Consider the following 27,201-nt stretch of genomic DNA (forward strand, 5'->3'; position numbering starts at 1 on the left):
ACGAAATTTTGGGTAGTTATGTAGCTTTCCTGTTAAGGGCTAAGTATAAAACTAAGCCTAATTTATAATTAAAATAAAAATCTGTGTATGCGAAAACCCTTTAAAAAATGTTTTCTAGAAATCTGCTTGTTGCTTCAGAATTTCTCTCTTTTGACACTATAAAACTCTGAGCGTTTTCTCAATGAGATTTCCATCTTACCTTGAGTAGATAAGTGAAGCCCATTTTACTTTGAAAAAAGTATGCCACTGACTCCCTTGAAGTCTGTGGGTGTGAAGCAAGATGCTTGCGAGCAGGATGCAGCCCAGTGCTCTTTCAGGAGAAGCAATAAGAGCTATGTCAATAACTTTTTTTCCCTGCTGTGGTGTAGGAACATGGGGCAATGACTCCAAGTCTTACTCTCGGAAGTAGAATTGAGCAATTAAAACCAGATTGAAACAGGATTTGGTACCGCTTAGGCAGCTTAGAGAGAATTTGAACTGCTTCACCAAACTGAGGTGAGGTGGGAAATTTCTCCAGTTAACCAGATGAGGTGGAGCTGTGAGCATTTTTTCCCCCCACCCTGTGTAATACTAGTAGTAATGTTTCATATTGATTACTTTTTTCTCAGCTGATCGTTGCTTAGATGTTTACAGAGCCTGTGTAGCAGGATGCTGGGTTTTAAGAACATAGAACCGTTATCTCAATTGTTATATTACCTAGTGCTCTGAAAATTATTACTGTCAGTAAAATCTATCTGACGCTGTAAGTCTTTGGTATCTGTTTAATATGAAAGCAAAACACGGTAGAGAAAAAAATTTGAATGACTTCTTGTACAAACATTTTTTTTATATCTTGTATATGTCCTAATTATTTTAAGTTGTTTCATAGTGTTAAAGTCAACTTTAATATTATTCAGTCAGATGTTTTCAAAACCAGATAATTAAAGTTTTTGCAGTAGTTAAATACTGCTAGGTCCAACTTTGGGGAGGTGGGGGGAAGGGGGACACACGTAGTCCTGGAATTAAATACACATCAGGCATGTTTCTTTGTTGACCCCCAAACCTCTGAACTTGTGCTGTTTGAAAACCAAGCAATAACTTTGTCTGAACTTGATGGTTTTAAAAAGTAGTCAGGAATCTTGCATATAGTGTGACATCACCTAGCAACTATTTTGTAATTTTAGTTTTACTTTATTACACTTGAAGTTGTGGCCAGAGCCTGGTTCTGTTGTGCAGGCAGAACAAGTTGTCATCTGAAGCCATAGTGATTTAGGGGCAACAAAATGTTTTACTTTATAACTTTACCTAGGAATGATGGGGATTTCTTAGTGGCTGCGGCTGAGAAAGCCCTGTAACTTTAATGCTGGTGCTGATCCATTTTAGTCATCCTGGTTTTTGTTTGTGTTTCTTCTTGGTGTAAAAACCATCTCCAGCAGAGGCTGCCTTTCTATTGGGTGCATGGATAAGTCATTGTTTTTCTGGATGTTGTTAAGGCCTCTTCCTTTCATTGTCTGTACTCTGCACCGTCTCAGAAGAGTCACCAGAATTGCTTTCATCATTACCATGGCAATAAACTTTCCTACACAGCCCCGCGGGCCAAATCCAAACGGTTGGAAGTAGCGTGAAGGAACCTGCACAGAATAACATGAAGAATAAACTTTAAGACAGTTTTTTCTTCATACAAGTAGGCAAAATTATGATGGAAATTGGTAGTAAATCTATTCTGAAAAGCTTGTGGAAAGAATCTCTTAGGAGCTCTTACTTCTTCCCTTTACGCTGTGAACAGGTCTTCCACCCAAGTCAGGCCAAAATATAGAGTCCTACAGAAGGTACGCCACTTTAAATGCTAAGAGAGCAGGGAATGTCAAGCAGTTGAATTCTGCCCATGTATTTCAGTCTGTTCGTCCTGTGAACTACAGGGGTTTTATCACAGGCTGTGACATGGAGTGAAGCTTTTGCTTTTCAATATATGTTAAAGTTCATTAAAAACTTTTCCAGAAAATGTTCATTACAAAGCTCATAAATGCCTGAGATACACGCTGATGCCTTGTCTAAAGATAATCTTAAAGCCACACACCTACTACAATTGTCATTAAGAAGTTAGTGTTCCTGAGAATTACTTTGCCATAAAATGTAGCGTTGAAAATTTTATATATTCTAATAGAGAGATAACACTTATAAAATGATTGTGTCCTGTCCTATCAACTAAAATATCAAATGCAGGATTCCCAGAACTGTTGAAGAATGCAGACAGTTTCTGCTACTTTTATTGACATTGGCTAGATCAGTTATCCAAGACGGTCCCAACAGCATGAATAATACTCAAATGAGGTACAAAGGGACTTGTTAGCAGTAAGAAAAAGCAAGTCTGGCTATAAATGAATGATTTTTCTTAAGCTGTGTAGCTTTCTTTAAAAAAAAAAAAGAATCAGCTATGTTCTGATTTCCTGTTTAACCTAAGAAGAGTGTAGAAAAGGCTGCTTTATATTAAATTGTCTAGGAAAAAGTGTCCCTTTTCTCATTTTCAGACTGAGAAAAATGTTTTCTGTTTAACTTTTTTTCAAATAATGGAGCTGTACTTTTTGAAAAATGATAGGTAAATACAAGTATTCTAATACAGAGCAAGTACAGCTGGCGGTACAGCACAATGGCAAGTGCACAGCCTGGGAAAATGGGAAAACGCTGAGATTCTAACAATGCCATCTTATCATAAATAATGGTGTGGATTGCTACTCACTTATGAGAACTGGGTGAAAATTGTGCCTGCTGGAATAATTACGTGGCAAACAGAATGCATCAAGTCAGATAGAAAATGTGTGGTTAAATATCTGGTCAAGGGGAAATATTTTCAGTAGCAAAGTGTACTTATAAAATAAGCAAGAAATCCATTTTGATAGAAATACTTAGAATGAAAATAATGGATGGCAAAATGGGAACTATTCACAGTGAATAGTTATTTCAATAAATTTAGTCACTTTCTGCTTTAATTTTCTACAATGACTTTTTTCTTGATCTGCTGTTTTTAATATGGTGTGCAGAGATTGCTATGAGTAATCAACCAGCAGTTTAGAAATGTTAACCAGGTTGTTTAGTGCTCACTGGTGTGTGTGGTATACATGGTACTCATAGATTTTTGATAGGAAAAATGTAACATTCTGCAGTTAAATTCCTTTCATGGAACTAAGCTGATTATGCTCTCCACTATTGCTTGGCTATTTATTCCAGAGATCTTTTCTAATTCCCTCACAGAAGTGCTCACCAAACCTTAGTCTTCCATATTTTGTGCTCTCTGTCACATGGGTAGCAGTATCTTCCACTTGCATCTGCACTGGTTCACAGTCAAAAACAAGGAGTCAAACAAGTCATAGAATGAATCTATTTTCTTTCAATACAGATTTCATCTCTCAAGATGATTATTGCTGAACAAATACAGTTTTGCAAAACAGTATTTTTAATCAGTAATCAGAAAAGTAGAGGTCTAAATGAAAGTAAATAATCTGAAGGACTGAAGGGTGATTTTCAATAATAGTGGATTTACAAGTAGGAAAAAAGTTCACGTATTGCTTTTGATACAGGAGTCGGTAATGTCAACTAAAGGAAATTCTTGTTGTTTTGGGAATTATATTCTAACTTAAATTGAAATGCTGTGCTGAACTGGGACTGAATTACTCAACATCTGCAGTATTTAGTTGGTTAAATTTTCGGATTTCTATTTTTGTCTAGAAAAGTTGCTTATTTTTATTTAGGGATTAAAAAAAGAAGAGAGAATAAAATGGGTGGTAGATTCTCAGTCTCTCAGGAGTTACTATACCACTTCACCTGTCCAGAGAATCCTCACATGGCCTCAGCTCTGTGTTGTACTGCTTGCATGGCTCTAGCTCCCCAGAGACTCTTCGTATTGTCCAATGTCAGAGGATATAATGAGAACTATGTGTGTCTTTGACAAATTCAACCAGAAATTTGTCATCGGAATTAAGACATCTGGGAAAACTTTGTATTCAATATCATAATTATTTTTTAAGAGGTGCTTTGATAGGATAATATCCACACAGCTTTAGTAATAATAACGGTAATAAGCAGGATGTATAGCTAACTGGGCACTTAGACAAAGAAAGAACAGTTTTACGGTCACAACGTTCTTGATCAAAATAAGAGGAAGATACATTGTCAATAAATAATAACCAATTTCCTGTAAGAAATAAGATAGAAAACTTACATTTTTCTCAAAGTTTTCAAGAGAAAACTCATTCGGCTTTGGGAAGAATTCAAGCTTATGCATCCGTCCAATATTGAGAATAATGTTTGTCCCCTTTTTCACAGGATAGCCATCAATTACATCATCTTGTAAAGCTTTTCGCATGATCAAGTCCACAACTGGCTGGTATCTCATGCTCTCATAAATAAAATTCTCCACGATTTTTAAGTTTGGCATGTCATCACTCTGTATGTCTCTGTCACCTTGAGGAATAAAACAGATGGTGACGAAGTTGGTTATGAATTTAATTATTTCATCATACAAATACCAAAACATTTTCATAATATTCTCAGTTCCCAAAATGGTAGGAAGGATGAAACAGCTTCTAAGGAGTTCTGTGTAACCATACGTATTTGGGAAATCTGGTATATTTTTCATCAGCATGAAGCCTAGTTTATTAGTTTATGCTATTCTCACCTTATCTTCTTAATACATTATGAGTCTTTGTTCTGCTTTCTTTTCCATGACAAAACTCTGAAAGTCCTTCCGTGACTTTGGTATGACTAAGGGCAACAAGACACAGCAAATAAATCTTTGGAGAGCTGACAGCAAACAGAATGTGGGAATAGTCTGCAGATGGGAGATAACTTTGTAGGGACCTTAAATTTTCACCATGTGATTGGGTTTGGCTGGATGTGCGGGTAGGGTCCTACTGCGGCCTATTTTCGTTACGAGGAGTAACTTCCTCCCAGCTTGATTCCATCAGCAGCAGTATCAGCGCTGCCAGTGGGAGCCTTACTTCAACTTTCAAGCCATGAGCAGTTCAAGAACTCCAGGCTGACCACTGCAGTGGCAGGTTTTCAGGATAAAAGGCAGCTTTGCTACCCCAGCTGGTCATTTCCTTAAGGAAAAGGCAACAATATTCCTACTGCCTTAGAAATCCAAGCTATGAGAAAGAAATTGGCAAGGTGAATAAGTGAGTGCTCAACTCTCATGAGGACAATAACATAAGGTTAATTAAAAGTACCTTAGAAAAAAGAGTAAAGGACTTTTTATACACTTTCCAGTTTTTAACTGACCAGAAGTGAATGTTGAAAAAGACTGGATGAAATTGGTTTCTATATTAATTCAGTGTCAGGCTTTGAATGAGGTCTAGAGAAAGAGAAGAATAGAAATTTGGAATATCCTGATTGTGTTTAGAGTAGTTAGTAATTAGTACTTCAGGAGGAGACCAGTTTGATATCATAAATGGATGACAGCAGAATATAATTTTAATTTTCTCTAATTTTTTCCTTCTGCAGTCATAGTGAAATTTAGACAGCTTCTATATATACACAGAGAAATATTGGTGATTAGAAGTATTTGAAATGAGTGTCCCCTTTTGCTATTTCAAGGTAAATGGAAAATAATTTCAATGGAATTTATGAGGTGAGTGCCGATTTGCACTTCCGTTGCTGAGGAGTGAATATAGCACATTCTTTCTAATAGATTGTCAATTCTGATGATTCCTATTTGAATTTATCTTGCAAATTGCTCATCTTCTTTCATTTGATCTTGAATAAAATCTTTTAGATATAATGGCAGTTCACGTATTTTACAGCAAATGCTTAGAATTTTCAGTCTTTGAAGAATCAAAATTAGATCACTGCTGAAGCAAAACTATATTCCCGTGTCACTGACTTTGCAGCTCCTGCTTACCCATGACAGTCTCAATTTCTCTCATCATCTCCTCTTCCACTGTGGGGTGCTCTGCAATCAGTATTAGCATGAAGAAGAGAGTCACAGACAGAGTATCAGGAGCAGCAATCATCATCTCCAGCACACACTGGTTCACATTCTCGGCAGTCAGATCCCCTCTGTTCTGAAAAAATTGGAAATTTTGGGGAAAATGTTGATTGCTGACCTCTGATGCCAACAAAGGTCCTATAGCAGTAGAATGGGAAGGACCTAGAATATCTGCTTTAAACAAAAGTTAAAATCTTGACAGTCTTTCTATCTCATATGCTAAATAGCATTTATTTTTTGCCTTTCAGAGAAAAACAGAAAACTCGTGTTTTGATGGGTGTGTATTGTCTTACAGAAAAGCAAGAGTTTGTTCTTAGCTCAGATCCTTATTGATTTATTGCCTTTTCTCGCAGAGTTTGTGAGCTGTCAGCGATTATACAAGGCAGGATTTTCATAACATTTGAAGCCTTTGCGAGCAAAAGGCAATACATCAAGATAAAATACAGGGCTTAGGGACAGTCTGGAGGATGTTCAGGGATAGATGCAACAGTTTTAAGGATGTTTCTCAAGCTGTGAAAAAAATAGGACAAGCGCCTATTCCCGAAAACACAACTATTCAATGTTTGAATTGCTGTTAGGGACTCCCCAGAACCGACTAATTTGTATCCCTTTCTGATGACATGACTTTCAAATAGATACATGAAATTTAAGTTGCAAAGCCTGTGCTGTTAGTGACAGGAGAATGTCGAAAAAGTCAAAGTTAACCATATTTTGAGTACATTGCTAATACCTGTGCAAAAATCAACTGGGATGCAAAATCCATGTGTTCATCCAACTTTTCAACGGTGGAAAGTTTTTGTCGTTTCTGTTCTATTAAGGTTTCCATTGCTCCTTTCAGATCCTTGCTGAAAACAGGTGAAATCCAACATATTGATAAATATCTACAGACTTCTAGTATATACTAGCATATGATTAGAAACATAGAGATTATACCAATAAAAACATCTAAGAATGGCAGAAATAAAGTTTTCCTAAGAGTGGTTATAATGGTCTCTGCAAAAGCAGTAATACTAAGGGAAGGTGTATTTTCTTATGATTTCTTATCAAATAATTGCTTGTTATTTTGGACTGAAATCTTATTTTCTTTTTATAGGATAGACTGAAAAGGATGAAAATGTATCTGTATATCCTAATAATGAATAGGGTTTTTAAAGATTTATTAACACTTCCAAATAATGTGTTTATTTCCTTCTATTTTGTACTGTATTTTATCAGTGAATAAAATGAACTTCAAGAACATGAGGGACAATTCTTAGAAAAATGTAGATAAATGTTAGAAAAGCTGTACTATCTTGAAGGTAGAGTTGATCTAAATTTTTCATATTTAAATAGTCAGTAATACTGTGTCAACAGGTTGGATTTTAGTGGTGGAAAAAAAAAAAAATCAAAGTCCAACAGTTTGTATAATGTTATTTGGGATTTTCAATTATCTATCGATTTGAAGGCAATTCTTTTTTAAAAAGCATTTTGAAAAGTTTCTGAATGAAATTCTCAGGCTTTTTATTTGTGTTTGTTGGGATAGAAAATTTGACTGGGTTTGTAGGGGTAAATACATTTAAAACTTCAAACCTGCTACAGTTCTTATTACTTATAACATTTTTTTGTGTATTAGAAATATCAAATGGTCCTTTTTGCCAACTTTATCAGAAGAATATACAAAGTCATCATATCCTGTGGTGGTTCTTTGCATTGCTTTAAGTCCATCAGTCTCTATTTTGCAGTAGAAATTTATGAATAAGGTTGTTTTAATGGAATTGCTTTTGAAACATCAATATTTGCCTGCAGGGGCTTTCTAGTAATAACTGGGCCACTGCAGTTATCTATTATTAGAATCACAGGATAAAGCACTGATCAGTGCCATAATAAAACTGGCAAGCAAATGTCTGAGAAGGTAAATCTTGTGTCTAGTTCCTAAGAGTTGTCAATTACTTTAGATGAACCTCCATCTTTCCCTTAAAGCCTTTATGTTATATAGCACTATCAAAACAATTTATTACACATGCTTCATAAGTAGTAGTTTCTCTCACTAGATGGAATCTAAATCCAAAATGAACAAACTGATTGCCAGTTCTTTTTATAGCTGGTCCTCTTTTGGCAGAAGGCAGCAAATGAGATCATAAAAAGAGAAGAGGCATTTTGTATTTTTGCAAAGAGGAAGATGGCAAAACATATTTGTTCCTTATTTAGGGAAAAAAAAAAAACACCCTCGAAATTGACTATTATGCTGAGCACCAAGTTTTAACTCAAAAATGAGCTGTTGGCTCAAAAATGCACGTTGGGGGCATCAATAAATAGAATTGTGCTCAGGGGTTACCTCTTCTGGGACAGTGCCAGGAATGTGGACGGGTTTTCTTGTTTTGATGAACTGTAGCCTACTATTTGACTGTCCTCAACTAGATAGCAAATGTACCTTCACCCCATCTGATGGCTGTTTGAACCGAACCAGAGATTTCAATTTAGTTTCACATTTGAGCTGGCATTAACTACCATTTTGGTGAGTAAACTAGGACTCAATAGGCACGTGCTTTAAATCATCCCCCGAGATCAGCCCACTTGTAGCATCAGTGGCAAATCTTGTTCTGTTGCTATCTTGGGTCTGCAGATAGGGGACTTCAGCCAGCTGCCTCTGCAAGTTTCACAGTTTATTTTCTAAAAGGCAGAGGAAAATATCAAGGAAGATCTCCTTCTTAGAAAGAATCTTATGCAAATGATTTGTAACACTGTTAATACTTACACTGCCTCTTCATATTTCTTGCACAGCCAAGAAATCTTAAAAAAGATGTCGGGCTTTAATAAAAGTGCTTGCCAAGCATCAAAGTAGTTCTGGATCTTAAGTACAATGGCATTTTCTGAAAAGAAATGTTAACAAAAAGCAGTATAAAATATAAACCTCAATAGTCAAATAATATAAATGCTTCAAAAATTATTAATAAGGCATTGTTCCCTACTTTGACTAAATTCACAGGAATTTGATAAACAATTGGTTTTAATATGTGATAGACAACATTAGGAAACAATTGTAGCAGACTGTAGAAAAGGTATAGATCTTTGTAAAAACTCCTGGTAGGTAGCAAAAAGGAGATAGTGATGTGTCAACCAGAGCCAGTTAGTCTCCCACAGGAAAGCAGAAGCAGAACTCTTGCAGTATATTGAAATGGGATAAATTATACATCAGGATAATGTTATTTCTGTCATATGGTTTTGAGGATAAAGAAATCATAGAAGACGTAAATTGTCAGGTGAACTTTTCAAGGCAATCATTTAGCTTGGTGGAAAGATTTCTGATTCTTAGACGCATATAATATTGGGATTGTACCAACTCAGTGCATAAAAATCTCTTTAAATGGTATTATTTATTAAGGTGAATTAAGGTGACAAGCTAAATGTATGGTTTTGGTCATATAAAATTCTCTTTCAGAACTAAAATCACTCATAATCAATTTCAATTAATTTATATGGTGATGTAAGAGTTTGTTCTTGCTCTGTTTTCTGAAACAAACTGCTGAGTGATGTCAGTGAGATTTCTTTGGACATGCACTTTAGATCCATCACAAGGTATAAAAATAAAGCTGTTAGTACCGTCCAAAGGGATCCCAAGAAAAAGCTTGTTAGATGTGTCGAGCATGATCCGTCTCATGAGATTCAACACGTTGATGTTTCCTACTTCAGTGGTTACCTCCTCTAGTTTGTCCAGGTGGTCAATTGTTGATTCAACACAAATTGCTATCATACGCACGAGACCAGGACCAGACAGAGCTGAAATGTATGTGCAAAACGATCAAAAGATTGGTTAACTTTCATACTTATTTACAACCTAACAATTGGTGGTAACTGTGTTAATGAAATCTAAAGTCTTATTGTGTGAGTGACTGGTATAAAATAATTCTGAAACTTACTGATTTTTCATCTTTTGAAAGAAAAATGTAAGCATTTTGAGTTAAACGGGCAACGAACTCCAAGACCAAACTTCCCTTGCATCTCAGACACACCTTTTATGCTAGGTTCATACCATGGTAAGGAAAGATATTTGGCATCGTTTGTGCTGCCTTTCTGTGTGCGATGGTATCCATCTCCTCATCTCCATTACAGGCACAGTGGATGTCCTGTCTCATTTCCTTGCAATGACACTGAACAGGGAAGACAGTTTTGGGATTTGTGGGGTGTTTCTGAAAACACAATTCCTGGGTGCTCTTAAACAGCATGGTAGCTTTGCAGGAACCTACTGGCAACATGTAACATTGCTCTGGACATACTGAAGCCTAGCCTGGCAGTGAGCTGTGCGTTAGCCTGCCTTAGTCTGCCCACCTACGAACAGTGGAGATAGTGTCATGATGGATTTATTGCATTTTAAGAATTCAAAAGCAACTAAAAGCAGTGGTCAGTTCTGCTGCTATGCAATTCAGTGGGATTTTGACAAGCTCCAGCTGGAATGGATTCAGATAATTTTTGAATTGCTTTGGAAATCTTGTCCCAAGTACTCTATTTGAATTACTTTTCCATACATTGCTGTAATTGCCTCAAGGACGTTTTATCAAATAGGCATTGAGAGGGGTTGTATGTTTGTAATTGAGAAGAGAGGAGGTCTGTTTTGTAAATAGAACTGGTAGTTCTAGGAATAAGTAGAAAAACATTCTTTTTTTCTTGACATCTTCAACCAGTACAAAGTTGCTGATACCTTTCAATAGCAAAATCATGTAGGAAAGTGTCATAAAGGAGCACAGATATGTCAACAAAACAGTATAGAGAAGTTAAACCAACAGGTAATTAATTTCTTTTAGGTGCTGCTTTACTTTCATTTCCAGGCTCTGGAATCACTGTCATGAACTACTGCGGTCTCAGGTGGTGAGAATCTTTTCTGAGCTGTGGCAGTTTTGTTAGGAAGGCTGTAACATCATCAGAAGTAGCTAATTCTAATGATATGCAAATGCTGAAACTTCTCTAATTTGTGGGAAGAAGGTGAATCAAAAACCGGCAGACTCATAAAATAGTAACACTGGAGTTTATTTATGTAATTTTCTATTTGGTTTCAACCTAGTGATATTAATTACTTCAATCATTTTCTCTGTTACTACATTGATTCCCAGCATATTAAAGGGATCAATAAGTAGTTCTGCTGTGCAGATGTTCTAAATTAATTTTGAAACCAAAGCTTTTTTCTTGGGTTTTTTTTTCAACTAGAATAAGACAGAAAAATCTTTGAACTCAGTGGAGGCTGTGATAGGAACAGCCAACTACATTTATGGAAGTGCCAGTTGAGCTAATGTAAGCGCTGCACTTGAAAAATGTAAAAACGTTTAAAAACATGGCTTGTGGGCGTCACTTAATTTTGTTTTAATTGGATGAAATTAAGAATCTTCAAAACTACTTCAGGACCATTTCAAATAACATACCAAGCAGGATAAGCATGAAAGAACATGTGCAATAAAATATTTATATGGGACATATATATAGAGAACTGATTTCTGTAATTTAAGTATGCAAAGGACAAACAGCATTTCTGATTTCATATCACTGTGTGCTACAGTGATACAGGGTACTAAGGCACACTGATTTACCTTTGGTGAAAAAGGGTCGAATTTCTTTCCAGTGTGCTGGGTTGTTGTTAAATATGATCCCGTTTTCATACATGCCAATGCACTGTAATCCAAGCTTGCTCCCAAATCGAGAAACGTAATGCCAATGTTTCATTACATGGAACACACTTGAGGATCTGGGAAAGAAAGAGGGGGAGAAAAAAGCCCAAAACGAAAATACTGTTTTGTAGACTGTACACAGAATTTTTATTCTGACATTTTATAGTTGCTCTGTAGTGCTGACTTACGTTTTCAGTTTAGCAGGAAGTACAATGCTTGACATTAACTATTGCCATTTTTACATAATTAAAAAGCTTGATGATAAATGCGTTCTGAATGTATAATAGAGCAATAATGTATTCTGTTCAGATTTAAAACTGCATTTCAGTTAAAATAGAAATGATCACTGAACGATTTTAATAGGAATAGTGTATATACATAGAAATATGTAGATACACTTGGGCAATGACCAGTGTCAGATATTTCAGAAGATGAGGTGTAAAATATTTGACAGTTGATCATTTCATCATGATGTATATGAAATTACAGCCATACATTCATTAGCTATTTGGCCATCCCAGGCGCATACAAATGCGTCGTTTAAATATGCAACATCATAATATGATGATATGAGTGGGATAAATATTTCTAAATAGAAATGTTAAGGAAATTCCTGATATGTGTAATTCTTTTTACAGTTGATGACGTTTATTTACATGTGCTAGCAAACAGGTTGTGACCAGCATTATTGCTTTAAGATATATTTTCCTTTAGAGGGAGCTAGCATTTTAGAAATGCTGACATGATGAAAACCTGATCAAATGAAATCCAACAAAAAGAAAGAAAATCAGAACAGAGATTGAAATGAAACGGTATGCTACTTTCTGTACCATGTCGCATACTCTAGGGACCAAATCCCAGGCTTCTTACACAGAGTAGTTTAATTTTTCAGTCAGGCAAAGTAAATGTGGCTTTTACTATTGACTTTGGCAGTGCTGGGTTTTCCCCATAGTTTTGCATGACCAGAGGTAAAGTTAACAGTGAGATGCTATATGGTACAAATAGACAAACGTGGATTAAAGATTGGAGTAAAAACAGGGAGGAGCGTGTCTGCAGGTTCAGCCTTGCAAGAAACTCGGCATATTCTGCCTTTCCTACACTTCCCCACATCTGCGCTCTTTTCTAATTTCCTTAAAGGTTTTTTGCATGTCAAGGAACATCATTTGTATTTTCATTAACATGAAAAGATAGTGTTGAATTATGACAGCTGTCCTGAGGAATGGGAAGGTGCAGGAGGCTCATTTTGCTTCCTTCTGTTGCACGCATCTACACAGGAGATACATAATAATGCTTTAAAGAAGGATTTTGACATATGACCTTGTATAAGCAGATTTTCCTTATGAAACTTTTTTATGAAGTCCTCTAGAAGACAATATCTGTTGTAACCAAGACTGCTAGTCCTTCTCTCTGTGCATTAGCATCTTAGTATCATTAGATTTGATGGTAAAAATTCAGATAACATTGGTGGAAATAGTATACTTTTACAGAATTCAGGTTACTTTTTGCAGTGAATTTATGATCCACTGAAAACTTTATTCTACATTATTGTTTTTTTTAAAAAAAAAAAAGTTAAATACTATGTGCTCTCAATGCTTTTAAGCAAAAAATATGTCTGAAGAAAAATGCTGTATTGGCTGTAAAGTCCGCTGCAGCTGTGGCGTTGTTTATCAGCGCTCCTGATTTGTTTCTGATGAGTTGTCAGTACAGAAGGTGGAAGACAGCAGTAAGAGTTCATAGCTTTTTACATTATCAGCACATTAGTTGATATTTATAACACCTATGTAGGATAGGAATGTAAATAGTTTTTCTGTCATGATTACCTCTTTTTACAGAGTAAAACCAGAGATGAAGCTGACTTGCTTCACATGGCTAATCCTCTCGTAGCCCTCTATACTACGTTGCCTTTCAAAACCTTTTACTTAATGAAAGCTGAGTATGGATTGATTGATACTGCTAATAAAAAGGTTGTGATTGTTTATCGATTACACACAGTAAATGTTTTACTATATTTTTTTTTTCATGGCATAACTCATAATCATCCAGAAGATCCAATGTAAGAAGAAAGCAACCATCCACTGGAGTTAATAAAATGATAGACTGCGGTTTAGCATTTTGTTTAATACTGGGTATAATCAAAGTCTATGAGCAATCTCATTAATTGGAGTGGAATTACTCATAATCCTATAACGCTGCATTTGTTTAATTAGCCTACTGAATTCAGGAGCCATAATCTTCAAGCATTACTCCCATTTTAAGGAGAAATTTAAGAACACGGGAAACTAAAATATGGCTTAATCCTACATTGCAGTCGGTCTAGGTTCCTGTATAGTATGTAACCCTAATATTAAATAGAATTAGTAAAAGGGACAGTAAATATTTTTTAGGATTGAGCCAGACTGCTTAATCTTCCTTTCCACAAAGAAAATGAGAGAATTCACATAGAATTCAATAGTAGAGTCTTTAAAGAAAGAAAAGATTAGAAAAAGGTCTGAAGGAACTAAAAAGTTTTAGGTTAACTTTTGAAAATAAAAACTTCAATTCTACTTTAGAAAAAAAAAAAGTAGCGAAGTTGTAAAGATATGAAAAAGTTCTTATTATTAAGGATAGAAAATAAGGATTTACTTGCTAATTATAAATGTTTCTTCACCGCTGATCCAAACTCTCACAAATTCTCCGTATGTCTTATTGTAGTAGTTGCAGGCATTACCTACTCCCATCCAGAGAAATCTCCCATGTGAAATGAGGGGCCCGATTCCCATACAGTATCCTGGCCCTAAGAAAGAGGGTAAGAAAAGTTTGGTCTCAGCAGTGCTCACTGACAAGGATTTATCTTTGATCATCACCCTTTTCAAAGGAGCTTTTTAACATGACAGTCCGGGTCTGCGTTGGGCAGTTCACATATACAATCCCATTCTCAGGTTCCGTCTTAGAGAAACTTGCATCTACATTGTTGAAACCTATATTAGCCTATATTATTATCCTATATTATTCACCTACATTAATATCTATGTAAGCCGATAGTCCGTTCAATGTACATACAACAAATGGCACTCATTACTACTTTGTACAACTTCACATGCCTGCTTTGAGATTGCTTACATTTGGAGGGACAGTGGCTAGACATCAGAAAGAAGAAATGATCTAGAAAAACTGCATATGGTTTATTAATTTGTGATTTTAAGAAATCCTTTGAGTGACTTTTTTTTGTGTTTAAGTGTCATAGTAACACCTACAAAAGTCAATATCCTTTTGATGTAATTAAATGTAATTAATTACCTTTCTCTTAAAGTTATTGATACTAGAGAGAGAAAAGATATTTAAAGGAAAAAGTACTTTACTGCTGTGAATTTATGAAAACATGCTTAAGCAGGAGCTGAGAAGGGATCAGTAAGCCTTTAGTCAACAACGTTCTCAACTAAATCCTTCCACTGTAACTCAGCACCAAATTTCCCCCTTACAACAAAAAGGAGAAAGCAGAGACAGCAGGAGCGAATTTGCCTGTAATTACTTTTAAAAGAAAGTTTCCTTTTTCAGGGAAAGCTTAATTTGCCTCTTTTGTCTGTAAAACGTAAATCTAACTCTATAAAATGAAACAAATTAAGTACTTACAAAACTTCTGCATACTGTTTAAAAAACGTAAAAGTTGCTTATGGCTCCATTGTGTACTAATAGGAATCGCAAGAACCTAGATTATTTAAATAGCTGTAAACTTAAACCATGTTAATTTAGATTTATCTTCTTGTTAATCCAATCAAGCATTCAAAGAGAATATATAACCTGCTGTGAATACTTCCCCCTGTTCTCTAACTTTTGAAGAGTTTTAACATATTGAAGGATGTTTGGCCAGGATCTTTTCTCAGGATTTCATTCAGGTGCTACTGCATTGGTTCAGGATTATTCCTGTCCAACACCTTTGTGAGATGTGTACACTCTTCTCATTCATGCAGTTGGTCACTGCATTGCAGCTAATGAAGAACAGCCTGAATCAGTAACATCTACCAGAAGTCCCCAAAACATTACAGAGGGTCCCTCCAAAAGGGAAACCATTTGATGGTGTTCTTTTCTGGAGGGTCTTTGGTGCCAAACGTGGAGAGAAAAGTTGATAACCTACTAAAACCGGAATAATTTAATCAATAATATTTTGTTTCTAGTAAAGACCATTTAGAAGGCTTTAAAATTAAAACATGTAAAAAGTAGACGTTTATAATGCACATCAAAACATGAACATCTAGACTTTGTAAAATGGTATTATATCTTTGTAGCATGTACATAATAAAGCAGAAAACTAAATGTCATATATTTATATAGCCAAGCCAGGTTTATTATGGAAGTAATGAGGTTAAATAGAGCCTGATTTCTCTTATCAGTTATTTTAAAAAGCTGGTTTATTTAAACTGACTCAGTAAATTTTGTGGGCATACAATAATTATTCAGCATTACTTTCCCACTTAAATTTGAGAAACAAAAGCTTTTAGGTGATACTACAGCTAAAGTTAATTTACCTGGTATTGATGAAGTTTCTTCATGATTCCATATTAGAAAGAGAAAGCACATGAGAATGAGTATGGGCACTGTGGCCACAGGCATCGTATCTGGTACTAGGCTGGTGATGTTGTAGTGCATTGGATTCAGAGTTTCCAGTACCATCTTTTCCAAGAGATTCCGCTTTGCTTTGGAGAGAGAGAAATGGGAAGGAGGCAGTTTTTCAATGATACATTCAGCTTTAGTCGGTACCTCTCAACCCCTTTGTACGTCCTGTAAATGAGCAAATTAGCTCTTGAGGTAGCTTTATTTTATAATGAGAGTGACTGCCTGGACTGCTTGCCAGGACAAGCTACATCACAAGTCAAAACAGACATGCAGCAGATGCTTTTTTTGCTTAGAAATAACAAAGCTTTTCTGACCTTGATATTGAAGCATAGTTTTGGATGCTTTGGCTGACAGACCTCTTATCTGTGATATTGACTTGGCTGGCCAATACTGAGGTTTACTCCTTGCAAATTTCTAACCAAAACACAAGAAATTAAACTTTCAGCACATGTGGAAGCACTGAATGAGTTCACTCACAAGCTTTTATCTCTGTTACTTAGCCCTTTTCCTTCCTGCATGCCTGTAGTGCCGGAGTCCTTGAATTTCCAGAATAACTGTTAGTCTTTCGTGATGCAGATAGAGTGTACTCCAGGGTTTTGTTTGAAACAATGTATTATGGTGGGGTTTTTTTTATTGTCAGCCTTTGGATGTACTATAATGCATTGCATTTCTTTTATGATTCTTCTGCTAAATACTTTGAAAAATATAGTGTATGCCATAACAAACAGGATCATGGGTTGTCTGTTACCATATTTTCCCTCAGGCAGTAACCAGTACTTGGCACAGGAAAGAAAACCCAAGCAAATGGACAGGTCTGTCCTGTCCACGGATCCTATCAGGTCCTATGTCTATGCAAAGGGAGAGTGGAAGGACTCTTTCAAATTTGTTTTGCATGTTTTTGACTTTAAGTCATAAAATATGAGGGGTGATTGTCCCTGAGAAGGAAGATGTTATTCTATGAATGAGAACTCGGGTAACCACTGAAAGATACTGCTTGCACCTGCACAGTAATTTATTAATACAACACCTTCTTAACCCTCCTCTGACAGTAATTAAGAATAGATTTGCTTTGTTCTTTCCAGCGACAGTATTTCAAAATTGAAGGATGTATTTATTTAATAGGAAGCTTTTTGTTATTGTTTACTTTCAGCAAGTGCTTTCTTGTTGATCTTTTACTTTGATCTCATATAGCAGAAGAAAGTACAGTTTATTTGTAGTGACCGTCAGTGCTATGGTTATATTAAACTAAGCCAAGAATGCAATAGATGCTTTCTAGATAGTAAGAAGATTAGCATTTATGGTCCGAGTAGAAAATGTATAGAGTACAGGCAAAACCCTCGGGAAGAGAGCGAGCGGTGGCTCAGAACCTTGCAGGTGCAATCAGCGCTCCGGTATTTTGGATGGTTGCTATGCAAGGCTTCTGGTATTGCTCTGATCCAAAATGACCATGACAGAATGTGCCAGGTGACCTTTTAGAAACCTGCATGCTATTCCAAGAGCTAGCAGTACATCTCTTATGAAAGTGTTCATGTACACATCACATCTTGTACACCTTCAACTGTTGTATTGTCTTGCATATTGTGAAAAATGTTTTTGTACTCACAAGCATTTTTTTATCACGTAATGGTATTTATTAGTTTTGCTAACGTACTGTTGCTCGCTAATGATGTTTGTTTAGTACAATAAAAATGCTAGCTTTAAACTTCCTTGAGGACTATTGGTTACCACAATAAAAGCATGCCTGCATGTGTATATAAATACTTTTATTAGTTTCAGTCCCTTTCACTATATGAGCTTACAGCATTATAGGAGAAAATAACTACACTTAGGGCATATAGTTTCACTTTTTTTATTGCTTTCTCTCTGGATCTGGATAAACTTCATCTTTGTATGCCATCGCCACAGATAGGCTCTGATGTTCGTTGTTTTTTGTTGTTTTTTTTTTTCGTCTCCAAGACATTCTGGTGTGTCTGTGCAGTAGTTTCTCTGCCTCATATTCCCTATGAAAAGAAGTATGTAGGTGGTTATGCATTTGGGTGGTATGAAACAAACACACCTGTACGTACAAACCGGTATCTATGAATATTAAATGTGTAGGTTAAGCTCTGCTAGAGTTCAAGGTGCTGATATGTTTGCCTGGTGTACTTTGCAAGCACGAGGCTCCCCTTTTTATTTTCAAAAAATCAACACCGAGTTTTGATCTTGCTCAGTTCTTAGTGATTCACAGCTAAAGCTTATCTTTATATTGTCAGAGAAATGGAGGCAAGTTTGTATCTTTTCAAAATATACAGATGGTAATAGATTAGGTTCTAGATTACCCCAACTTCATAATTTTATAATTTTTTAGTAAAAGAATAAAATCTTTTTTTGCTGTGATATGATATCCAATATATCAGTGTGCACCTTGCTGTTAGATTTGTAATTTTTATATCCTGGATCATGCTTTTATGTAGATAAAGGGTATTAAAGGCACTGGATTAAATTTAAATCCTTTTTATACTCTTGAACTGATCTGAAGCAGTCTTATTTTTAGTCAAAGTGGCTCCTCAAGATCTTAAAACAAACAATTGGCATTTCTTGTATTGAGTTCTTTGCCTCATTTCCATGAGTATGATCCAAGCAGACTTTCAGGGATGGGATTTCTAATGCTTTTTTAATTGCAAAAGCCAACTGGACATTGAAAAATTCACCTTAAAATATTTCAGCTGAACTGCTAATCCTGCTTGTACCCATTATATTTTTTAAGAATTGTCCATGAGGTAAACCACTCCTAAGAAAAACTCAGCCAAGTAAATTTTGATAGTAAGTAGTCACTGAATAGATTGAAGAAGTTTAGAAATGGAACAAAGCTAGAGCGCCGATTGTGCGTGAAAGAAGCTTTCGCTATTCTTGCTCATTTTGTCTTGAAATCTTCTATAGGTCATTTTCCTTTCCTTGCAATTGGTTGAGATATGTGTCTGATCAGAGGGGTTTGTTGGTTCTGATTGTTACTTATATGGTGGAGGAGGGACAGGAGTGGGGCAAAAAAGCTTTAAAAATCAAATAGTGGGAGCAAAGAGACTTATAATAAGGAAGTACTTTTGTGACAAGAGATGGATGTGCATAGGCTGCTTGACCCAACAATAATTGTGGATCTTAACAGCTGAGAAAGCATTTGCCAGCAGAGGGCCCTATAGATTACTGATCTTTAAGTCGTGACTATAAAGCACTGTGAGAAAATTCTAGGTTCGTTTAAATGTTTTCTTGCAAAAGGTGATATGGTAAATGGTGACAGAGTCCACAGTAAAGAAAAAAGTCCACCTATCTAAAGGATAACTGTGTTGACCCCTTTTATTCCAGTTAGAGCTTTGTACTTAATTTGCTCTTTTACTGACACAGTCATTATGAATCATATTATAGTATTGGAACTGAAAATTTCTGATAATTTTGAGGAGGAGGTCATAAAACTTCCTGAAAACTCTTGAAGACCCATTCTTGAGTGCTGGAATTCTTTTCTCTGTAGTGGTTCATCTGTCAGGAGAGACATGGGGAAAAAAATCTGCTACGTGTTTTAAATCCCCAAATGTTAGTGACCGGTATCAGCAGCATCTGAAGCAACTGACTTAGGTTTAACTAAACAATTTGGAAAAACAAAATTTTAAATAGACTGATTTCAAACAAAAATAAATCTGTTGGCTTATATAACCCCAGTAAGTCTCTATTTTTTCAGACAAAATGTTGTAGCCTTCCTGTCTTTTTAGAAGCCTATTCTACATAATTGCCTGTTTTCACGCAATTAAGATAGGCAGTCTTCATGCAGACTGTAAAGCTTTAGCCTTCTACGTCTAAGTGTGTAGATAGCTTTTACTGGGCATTTCACAACTAGAAGACTAATGTCTAGCTAGCTAGTGGTTTTCTTGTATTTGTTCTGTGGATGCTGCCTGAGCAATAGTCCAGGAGGACAGTGGCTCATGGTGTCTGTGCTGGTGGTTGAGTTCGTATCGGGGTATGCTTTGATAGCAAACCTTCAGATTATTCCTATTCCCTTGCTTCAGTACGTATTACAGAGAAATCTCAGAGCATGCAAACCGGGGTCTTTTTGGATGAAAATAAATCAGGTAATGCACTCCAAAGCTGTGTCTCATACACACCAGTTTTTAACAGGGATTCAAATGACAAAACTAGTACTAGCATGTGTCTGGGACTTAACTGGTCGATGCAGATTGAACCCATTGACAGGGAGGCAAATACATTAAGAATATCTTCTATGAATGTAGGACTCTATAAGAATATTACTATTTGTTTGGATAACTGTAATAAAGGCAATGCCTGTTTTCTGTGCCTTTACATAGGGAAGTGATCATCCCCCTGTACTCGGCACTGGTGAGGCCCCACCTCGAGTACTGCGTTCAGTTTTGGGACCCTCGCTACAAGAGGGACATTGAGGTGTTGGAGCGTGTCCAGAGAAGGGCTACAAAGCTGGTGGGGGGTCTGGAGGACAAACCTTATGAAGAATGACCGAGGTAGCTGGGGTTGTTTAGCTTGGAGAAGAGGAGGCTGAGGGGAGACCTTATCACCCTCTACAACTACCTGAAAGGAGGCTGTAGAGAGATGGGGGCTGACCTCTTCTCCCTGGTGACAAGTGATAGGACGAGAGGAAACGGGTTCAAGTTATGTCAGGGGAGGTTTAGATTGGATATTAGGAAACATTTTTTCACTGAAAGGGTTATTAAACATTGGAATAGGCTGCCCAGGGAGGTGGTGGATTCACCATCCCTGGAGGTGTTTAAAAAAAGGGTAGATGGGGCACTTAGGGACATGGTTTAGAAGTGGCTTTTGTCAGGGTGGGTTAAAGGTTGGACTCGATGATCTTAAAGGTCCTTTCCAACCTCAGCAATTCTATGATTCTATGGTGGTTGCAACCCTCATTTTGTGAACTTGCCGTCTTTGTGCCTATCATTCCAGGCCATCTACTGAGATATCTTTTGGGTGAAATCAGAAGCCGTCACGTTTCAAAGAGGGAGTTGTGCACACACACGTTTAGGTATCATGCAGGAGCCATGTAATGGAGCTGTACTTTCTGCAAGCTGATAGTCAAATGGGTATCCTACAGGCTGCTCTTGTGATTTCTGTAAATGGTCTTTCTGGTAGAATGAAGCTGTAAGTCCTGCCTTTAAACATTCCAAAGAAGTTACTGGATCCTTTTAGTGATCCTTAGCGCCAAAGATCTGATGCTGCTGACATATAACCAAGTATTGATCAAGATGATAAATTATTGCTGAAATGGCTAAATGAAGTTTTTATGTTGCTATTGATCATGGAGCTTAGTGCGGTTCCAAAATAAAGTATTTATAATGTAGTGTCAGGTTGGTTTGGATGTTGTTTTTGGGACTAGCCAGTGAAAGTTTTCATATTCTGAAAGTCTTGATTCAAATGTTTCCTTCTAGAAATTGCTAGTTACTTTAGATGTCTAAATTGATCTTTAGAAGATGAATATTCACATCCTGAAAAATCACTTTCCACTAGAATGTTAAGTCTTGAAAGTAATTATCCAGTCGTAAAAACACGATTGCTTGTAGTGCGCAAGACTTGGAGTGATAATGTGCTCTGTGTAACTAAAAATTTGGTAGCCATCTCTCATTTCTGGCCAGTATCCATACTATTTTGTTTTAGCTATTTATACAACATGGATGTGCGAGGCAAGGTACGCCATGTGCTTCCCAAGTAACTGTACAATAAGGGTTTCTGCTTTCTGAACAGTCTGTAATTATATGGTGATTTTTCTTTCAGAAGAATAATGATCTGAAATTAGAATTTAGACTATGTCCTCTTGTGAGTTTTTAGTTGCAGTCTGATGTATGATTTGGAAAAATTACTTGCCAGTTTCAGTACCTTTCACAAAAGGTCTCGTCGTTGCTTAGGAACCAACATAATGTCCATGAAAAGTACTATCCACATTAGATAGTAAAAGGGTTTCATCTGAAATGTAGATCTCCTGAAGTGGAATAGGTATCTCAGTGCTCGTAAGCCATCAAATGAGCTATGGAGATATGCAAACTTCTGCAGCATTGGTAAGAATGTATTTTACTGCCTGTCTGCCTCGGAGTTTCCTTGGAACACCATAAACTCTAATTAACTCAAATCTAACCAGAAAATTAGTTGTGGATAGACAACTGAAATTTCTCTCTAACGCACTTTTTATCAGACTTCCTTGTTGTGACTATGGCAAAGCAGACCTATATCAGGAGGTGTTTCTGTATGTAGCTACTATCGGGTTCTTATCACTACTGGGGGGGGTGGTTTGGTTTCTACTTTGGCACATTGAAGGCAGTTCTCTCTGCTGTAATTATGTCTGCTGTAGTACTTTTATTGCTGGTAAATACCTTGACCAACTTAAGCAAAAAGTTAGTTGCCACAGAAGGGACCCCTCTGTAAGAAATGTAAATTAAATTTTTGGCTTTTTTCCTGGCTATAAATACCAAGTACGCTATCAAAGTATGTAAATTAATCCTGAAGAAAATTTATCTGAGTATTTGAAAAAAACAAGGCTAAGGAAGAATGTATTCTCAAACCATTCTTCCTGCAATCAGAATATATAACGTTATAATATGCATTATTATTATATAATGTTATATATATAATAATAATAATTATACTAATTATTAATTAACATGTAGTAGCTTAAAGAGAGACAGCACTTTTCCATAGCAAGCACCAACTGAGAGAGGTCAAGCTAGGATAGAATAAACGAATTCTCTGGGTCAGTTCCAGATTTGTTCTACCTGATGACTTTTCTTTTGACCTCACTCATCCATTTTTTCCCTGCTGTGACAATGATGCTTGGAAATGTTGGTTTGTCCAAATTTACTCACTTTCCAACTAATTCTACATTGCTCTACATCATCAACAGTTAGCAGTGTCCATTCCATGCTGTGTATTCTACCTTAACTTTGACATGATTCAAATCTTTGCATGAAATGTAGTGAATGGAACAAAATCCACTTTAGAGTACACAGAACAAAATCAGAGACCACAGAAACACTGGGCAGGTTTGTTTTTTTTAATCAGTGGAGCCTGATTATAGCGTCTATAAAACGTAAAAAGTTTTAGTATTTCTTGATGTAAAATAAACAGTTTGAAAGGTTGAATGATGTGAACACTTTTGAAGGATGGCTATTCTTCAAGAACATTGGGCTATTTTTTTTTAAAGAAACTTTGTAGAATACTTACAAAATATATAACGTGTTATTGTTATTTTAATACAAGGATTTGGTTTAAGACCTGACGATTTTCTACTAAAAGAAAAAAACTCAATTTAGACAGCGACAACATATAATTTAGACAAAGTTAATTACAGCAACTCAGATCAAAGCAGCCCCAGAAGGCACACTTCCCACTCAAAAACAAAATAAAAACCATTTCTGTAATCTTCTACTTACATGGTTTGAAGAAAAATGCTAGAAAATGAATTAAGAATTTACCTGTGTCGTCTTGTTACTTCTTGATTTTTACCAGTGAAGAGTGCTATCGTCGTTACTGATGTGCTCCCTTCAAAGATCTGAATAGGTTTTCTGGTGATCACTCTCTGTGGCATCTTTTATGCAGGTGCTTCTTGTTGCTAAGAGATCAGTTGCTTAGAGATGGAAGTTTGTTTTTTGTAATAGATCAGGGGCCATTGCTATTGAAAAGAAAATTTTGTAATTTTACCTCTGCTGCGAAATAGCCAATGATAGAGATACACATGCCTAATGCTGATTAGAACTGTAACTGGAGAGTAAAAGAGAAAAGTAAACAAAGTTTGTAATTATGTTTGATGGCCCTGAATATCAAGGAAATAGATTTGTCATTTAACAGGTGCAACCAGCAGAAATTATATTAACGCTTTGCCTAGCATATCTAAATGTATTTTTAATTTCTGACAGAAAGGAAGAAAAGTCCGAAAGTTTTATTCTAAAATTGTGATGCACAAAGTTGTTGATAACCTTTTGTAAGATACAATCCTGCACTGCATTGGAAAGGCTTACTGACTATCCTGTATATTTTTGTATATACTGTTTCCTTTATATTCCCACTTGGTTTGCTAACTCTTTAGAAAAACTATGCAAACTAGAGGCTGGTTTCTCTGCTTTGTGATGCTTCTCTTTTTTGCTGTAGCCTTGGGCAACTTGAAGAAACTTAACTTAGGAAATTCCAAATGTTTTCAAGAACTGCATTAAGCAATTACAGGAAACATTAAAATAATGACCAAAGATTTATAGGAAAAGGTGGTGATGTATGAATAAGGTAGTTGTGCCTGTTACTTACTCTTTTGACACACCAACAGAAGTCTGAATTTTCTTGTTTTCTGCTATGAAAAATCCTTAGCTGACTCAGCTGCCTCTTCTATGAACTTATCCCTAAGAGTCCAAATAGACTGTGTTGTGAAATAGGTCAAAATCATCTTTTTTGGCTTAGTGCTCTCACATTTAGGAAATCCAGTCACTCGAGTCTGTTTTCAGCAAGGCTGTGTTACGTCCTCTGGCAGTGAGACACTATGCATCCTTGTCTTTCGCTATCAGCCCACAAGTGTAAAAGATTCCCGTAAAATGTTTTCATTCTTCCTTTTCTGAATTCACTTAAGGCTTTAGCATTAGCATTTAAAAGGAATAAATAAAAACAAAATAAAACACTTTTAATAAGAAAACCCATCTAATGGGTAAAAGGGTCTTATATCTAAAGGACTATGATCTCACTTGGAACAAAAGGTATTTAAGAGTTACGCACAGTAGTTCTAGTGATTGGAATATTTTTAACGTGGGGAAGGATGGAAGAGGCCTAGAATTTTATTGAATGTGAAATCTCTTTTGAGAAGCCTTTCTTAAAGTAAGTAAAGAAATAAATAATGCAGACAGTTTGGGGAGAATAAGGACTGAATTCATGCGGAAATGCTTCCGGCATTACTGCAGCCTCATTGAAGATACACAGCTTGCACAAGCAGAAGCCAACATAATTTCAGTCTGAGAACTGAACTCTTGTTCTTTTTGCATGTGCACACACTCTTCCCTATCTATTTATTATGCAGAGAATTCTTTTTCAGAATAATTTCTCTGTATAATTTTCCTGGAATTGAAAGTACAAGCAGAAATGGGCGGAACTTTAGTGAACAATTCTATTGTGTCCTGTATTTAGAGCTGGTCACAATAATGATTAAAACCTGTTGTATAGTATCTGATGTTCTGAAAGGGATAAAATTACTTTGTTTTATTTCAAAAAGAGATGATAGCTAGTTTTAATCTTTATGCCTACCTAAAAATTTTGGGGGAAGTCATGCATGAATATTTTTTGTTTTAACAAGCCAACTGTATGATTTACTGCTTGTAAACAAAATATATTAACATTCTGGAGGAGCTAGATTTGGAGGCTGGTTTTGGTCCATTTCATGTTATTTTTCTTCCAGATTGTTAATGTGGACAAAGTAGTATGAGTGATCAGTAACTGTTCCATGGACACTGAATCAAGAAAGCCTTATGTAGCCGCATAAGAAAGTTACCGTAGAAAGGTTTTAGCTCTTTCCCATAGTTTGAAACTAGTTTACTGCATTTAGTGTTGCTTTGGTTTCAGCTGCTGAGAAGAACAGCTTGTGTTGAACTTTGCTTGTGAGTTTTCTTGTTGTGTTTGCCACTGCAAGCACATCTAATGCTTTGTGTGTTTTGTCTAGGTTATAAAAGGAAGTTATGATACCTCAAATCCTTGTGTGCTTGCAGCTGTCGCTCACTGACTGTGGAGATGGTATATTGTTTTATCAGCGTTGGGTCAGGCTACACTGTATTACTGTATAGCCTGTACTACTGACAGCCTAATACTGTACTGTACAGCCTAATACTACTGTATTAGACCGTATCATGGCTATTGGAAAAAGAGCTCTGGGAGGAATTACTTTAATTATTGCTGAATTACAATTAAAACAAATATTAGCTTAATTTGGAAACACCTATATCCTTAGATACTCTTTATTATGCGTGCAAATGGTAAGCAAAAACTAATTAATTAGTCATGTTCTTTTAAGAAACTTCAGCACGAGGAGTTTGTGATCATTTATTTAATCAAAAGTCTTGATTTTTAAAAGGAAAAATCTGGTAAAGTGTTTGTTGGGGCTCCTTCTTCTGTTAGTGCTTTGTATCTACTCACTGATATAAAGAATTTGTGCATGAATCGTAATTCAGGGCCAAGAAGCCGGTTGAATTGGTGATGAAGAAGTCACAAGAGTTAAATAATGTGAAAATACTTGTTGTAGTTAAACTAGGTTTTGTCAACACTGACTTCTGTGGGATATATCTTTAAATCAAATATTATTTCCATATACCAGATAAAATGTATTTAAGTTCTTTCATGCCAAAGAATTCCTGGAACTTTGTATAATGCAACTGGAATGATTGGACTTGTTGTTCACTACAAAGATCTATGGTTGAATACTACAAATTCTTCAGAGCCTGAGTAGGCATTCACTGAATTAACAAAGTTCTTTTTTATGCTATTAAAAATAAGCCAGGGTTTTTTTCCCTAAATATTTTACAATAGACTTTTGAGGAAAAAAAAACAAATGCTCTTCACAGTTGAGCAGAAGGGCATGAAACCCTGTAGAGACCATGTGGCTCATATGATAAAATTGATTAAAGTTGTGCTTTAGTAACAAGGGCTTGAATTTGATCTACTAACTAGCTGCGTAGAAAGAAATTAACTTCAGTTAAATCAGTAGAAATGAAAATCACTAATACAAGAATCCTTATTGTGAAACTAGTAGGATGGGATCAGGGTCAGATCTTAATTCTTTTTATGTCCTGATGGTTTCACTGCAGTCATTAGGGTATGAGATAAATGCTCGCCTTACCCCAAGGATGGATAGCCAGTGGTAAATCTGTCCCTAATATACTCCGTGTTGGTTTAGGATAAAAGGAAACAAAGACATGTGTATGAACGTAGACTCTCCGCACAAGGTCACGCTAAAGATCCGTCTAGCGTGGTGCTGCATCACAGAGCCAAAACCAGATGCCAAGTGGCCAA

The 27,201-nt window shown here is 36.1% G+C and overlaps 1 protein-coding gene across 2 annotated transcripts; it reads right to left on the minus strand.

The window, feature by feature from the left end:
- Positions 1–997: 997 nt before the first annotated feature.
- Positions 998–23,720, minus strand: LOC134520604 (aromatase). 2 transcript variants are annotated; one of them, XM_063346226.1, is made up of 10 exons: positions 23,643–23,720; positions 16,095–16,262; positions 14,215–14,365; positions 11,515–11,669; positions 9,539–9,715; positions 8,694–8,808; positions 6,690–6,804; positions 5,873–6,035; positions 4,196–4,437; positions 998–1,610 (listed from the first exon to the last, which is right to left on the minus strand). In XM_063346226.1, the coding sequence occupies exons 2-10, from the start codon at positions 16,237–16,239 to the stop codon at positions 1,359–1,361; spliced, it is 1,515 nt and encodes a 504-aa protein (XP_063202296.1). In that variant the 5' UTR covers positions 16,240–16,262; positions 23,643–23,720; the 3' UTR covers positions 998–1,358. The 2 variants fall into 2 exon arrangements, with proteins under 2 accessions (XP_063202296.1, XP_063202295.1); XM_063346225.1 differs by lacking the exon at positions 23,643–23,720 and having other exon boundaries at positions 16,095–16,263.
- Between the last annotated feature and the right edge of the window lie 3,481 nt (positions 23,721–27,201).

Source organism: Chroicocephalus ridibundus, chromosome 9 (genome assembly GCF_963924245.1).
Source record: "Chroicocephalus ridibundus chromosome 9, bChrRid1.1, whole genome shotgun sequence".
Taxonomy (NCBI): Eukaryota; Metazoa; Chordata; class Aves; order Charadriiformes; family Laridae; genus Chroicocephalus; species Chroicocephalus ridibundus.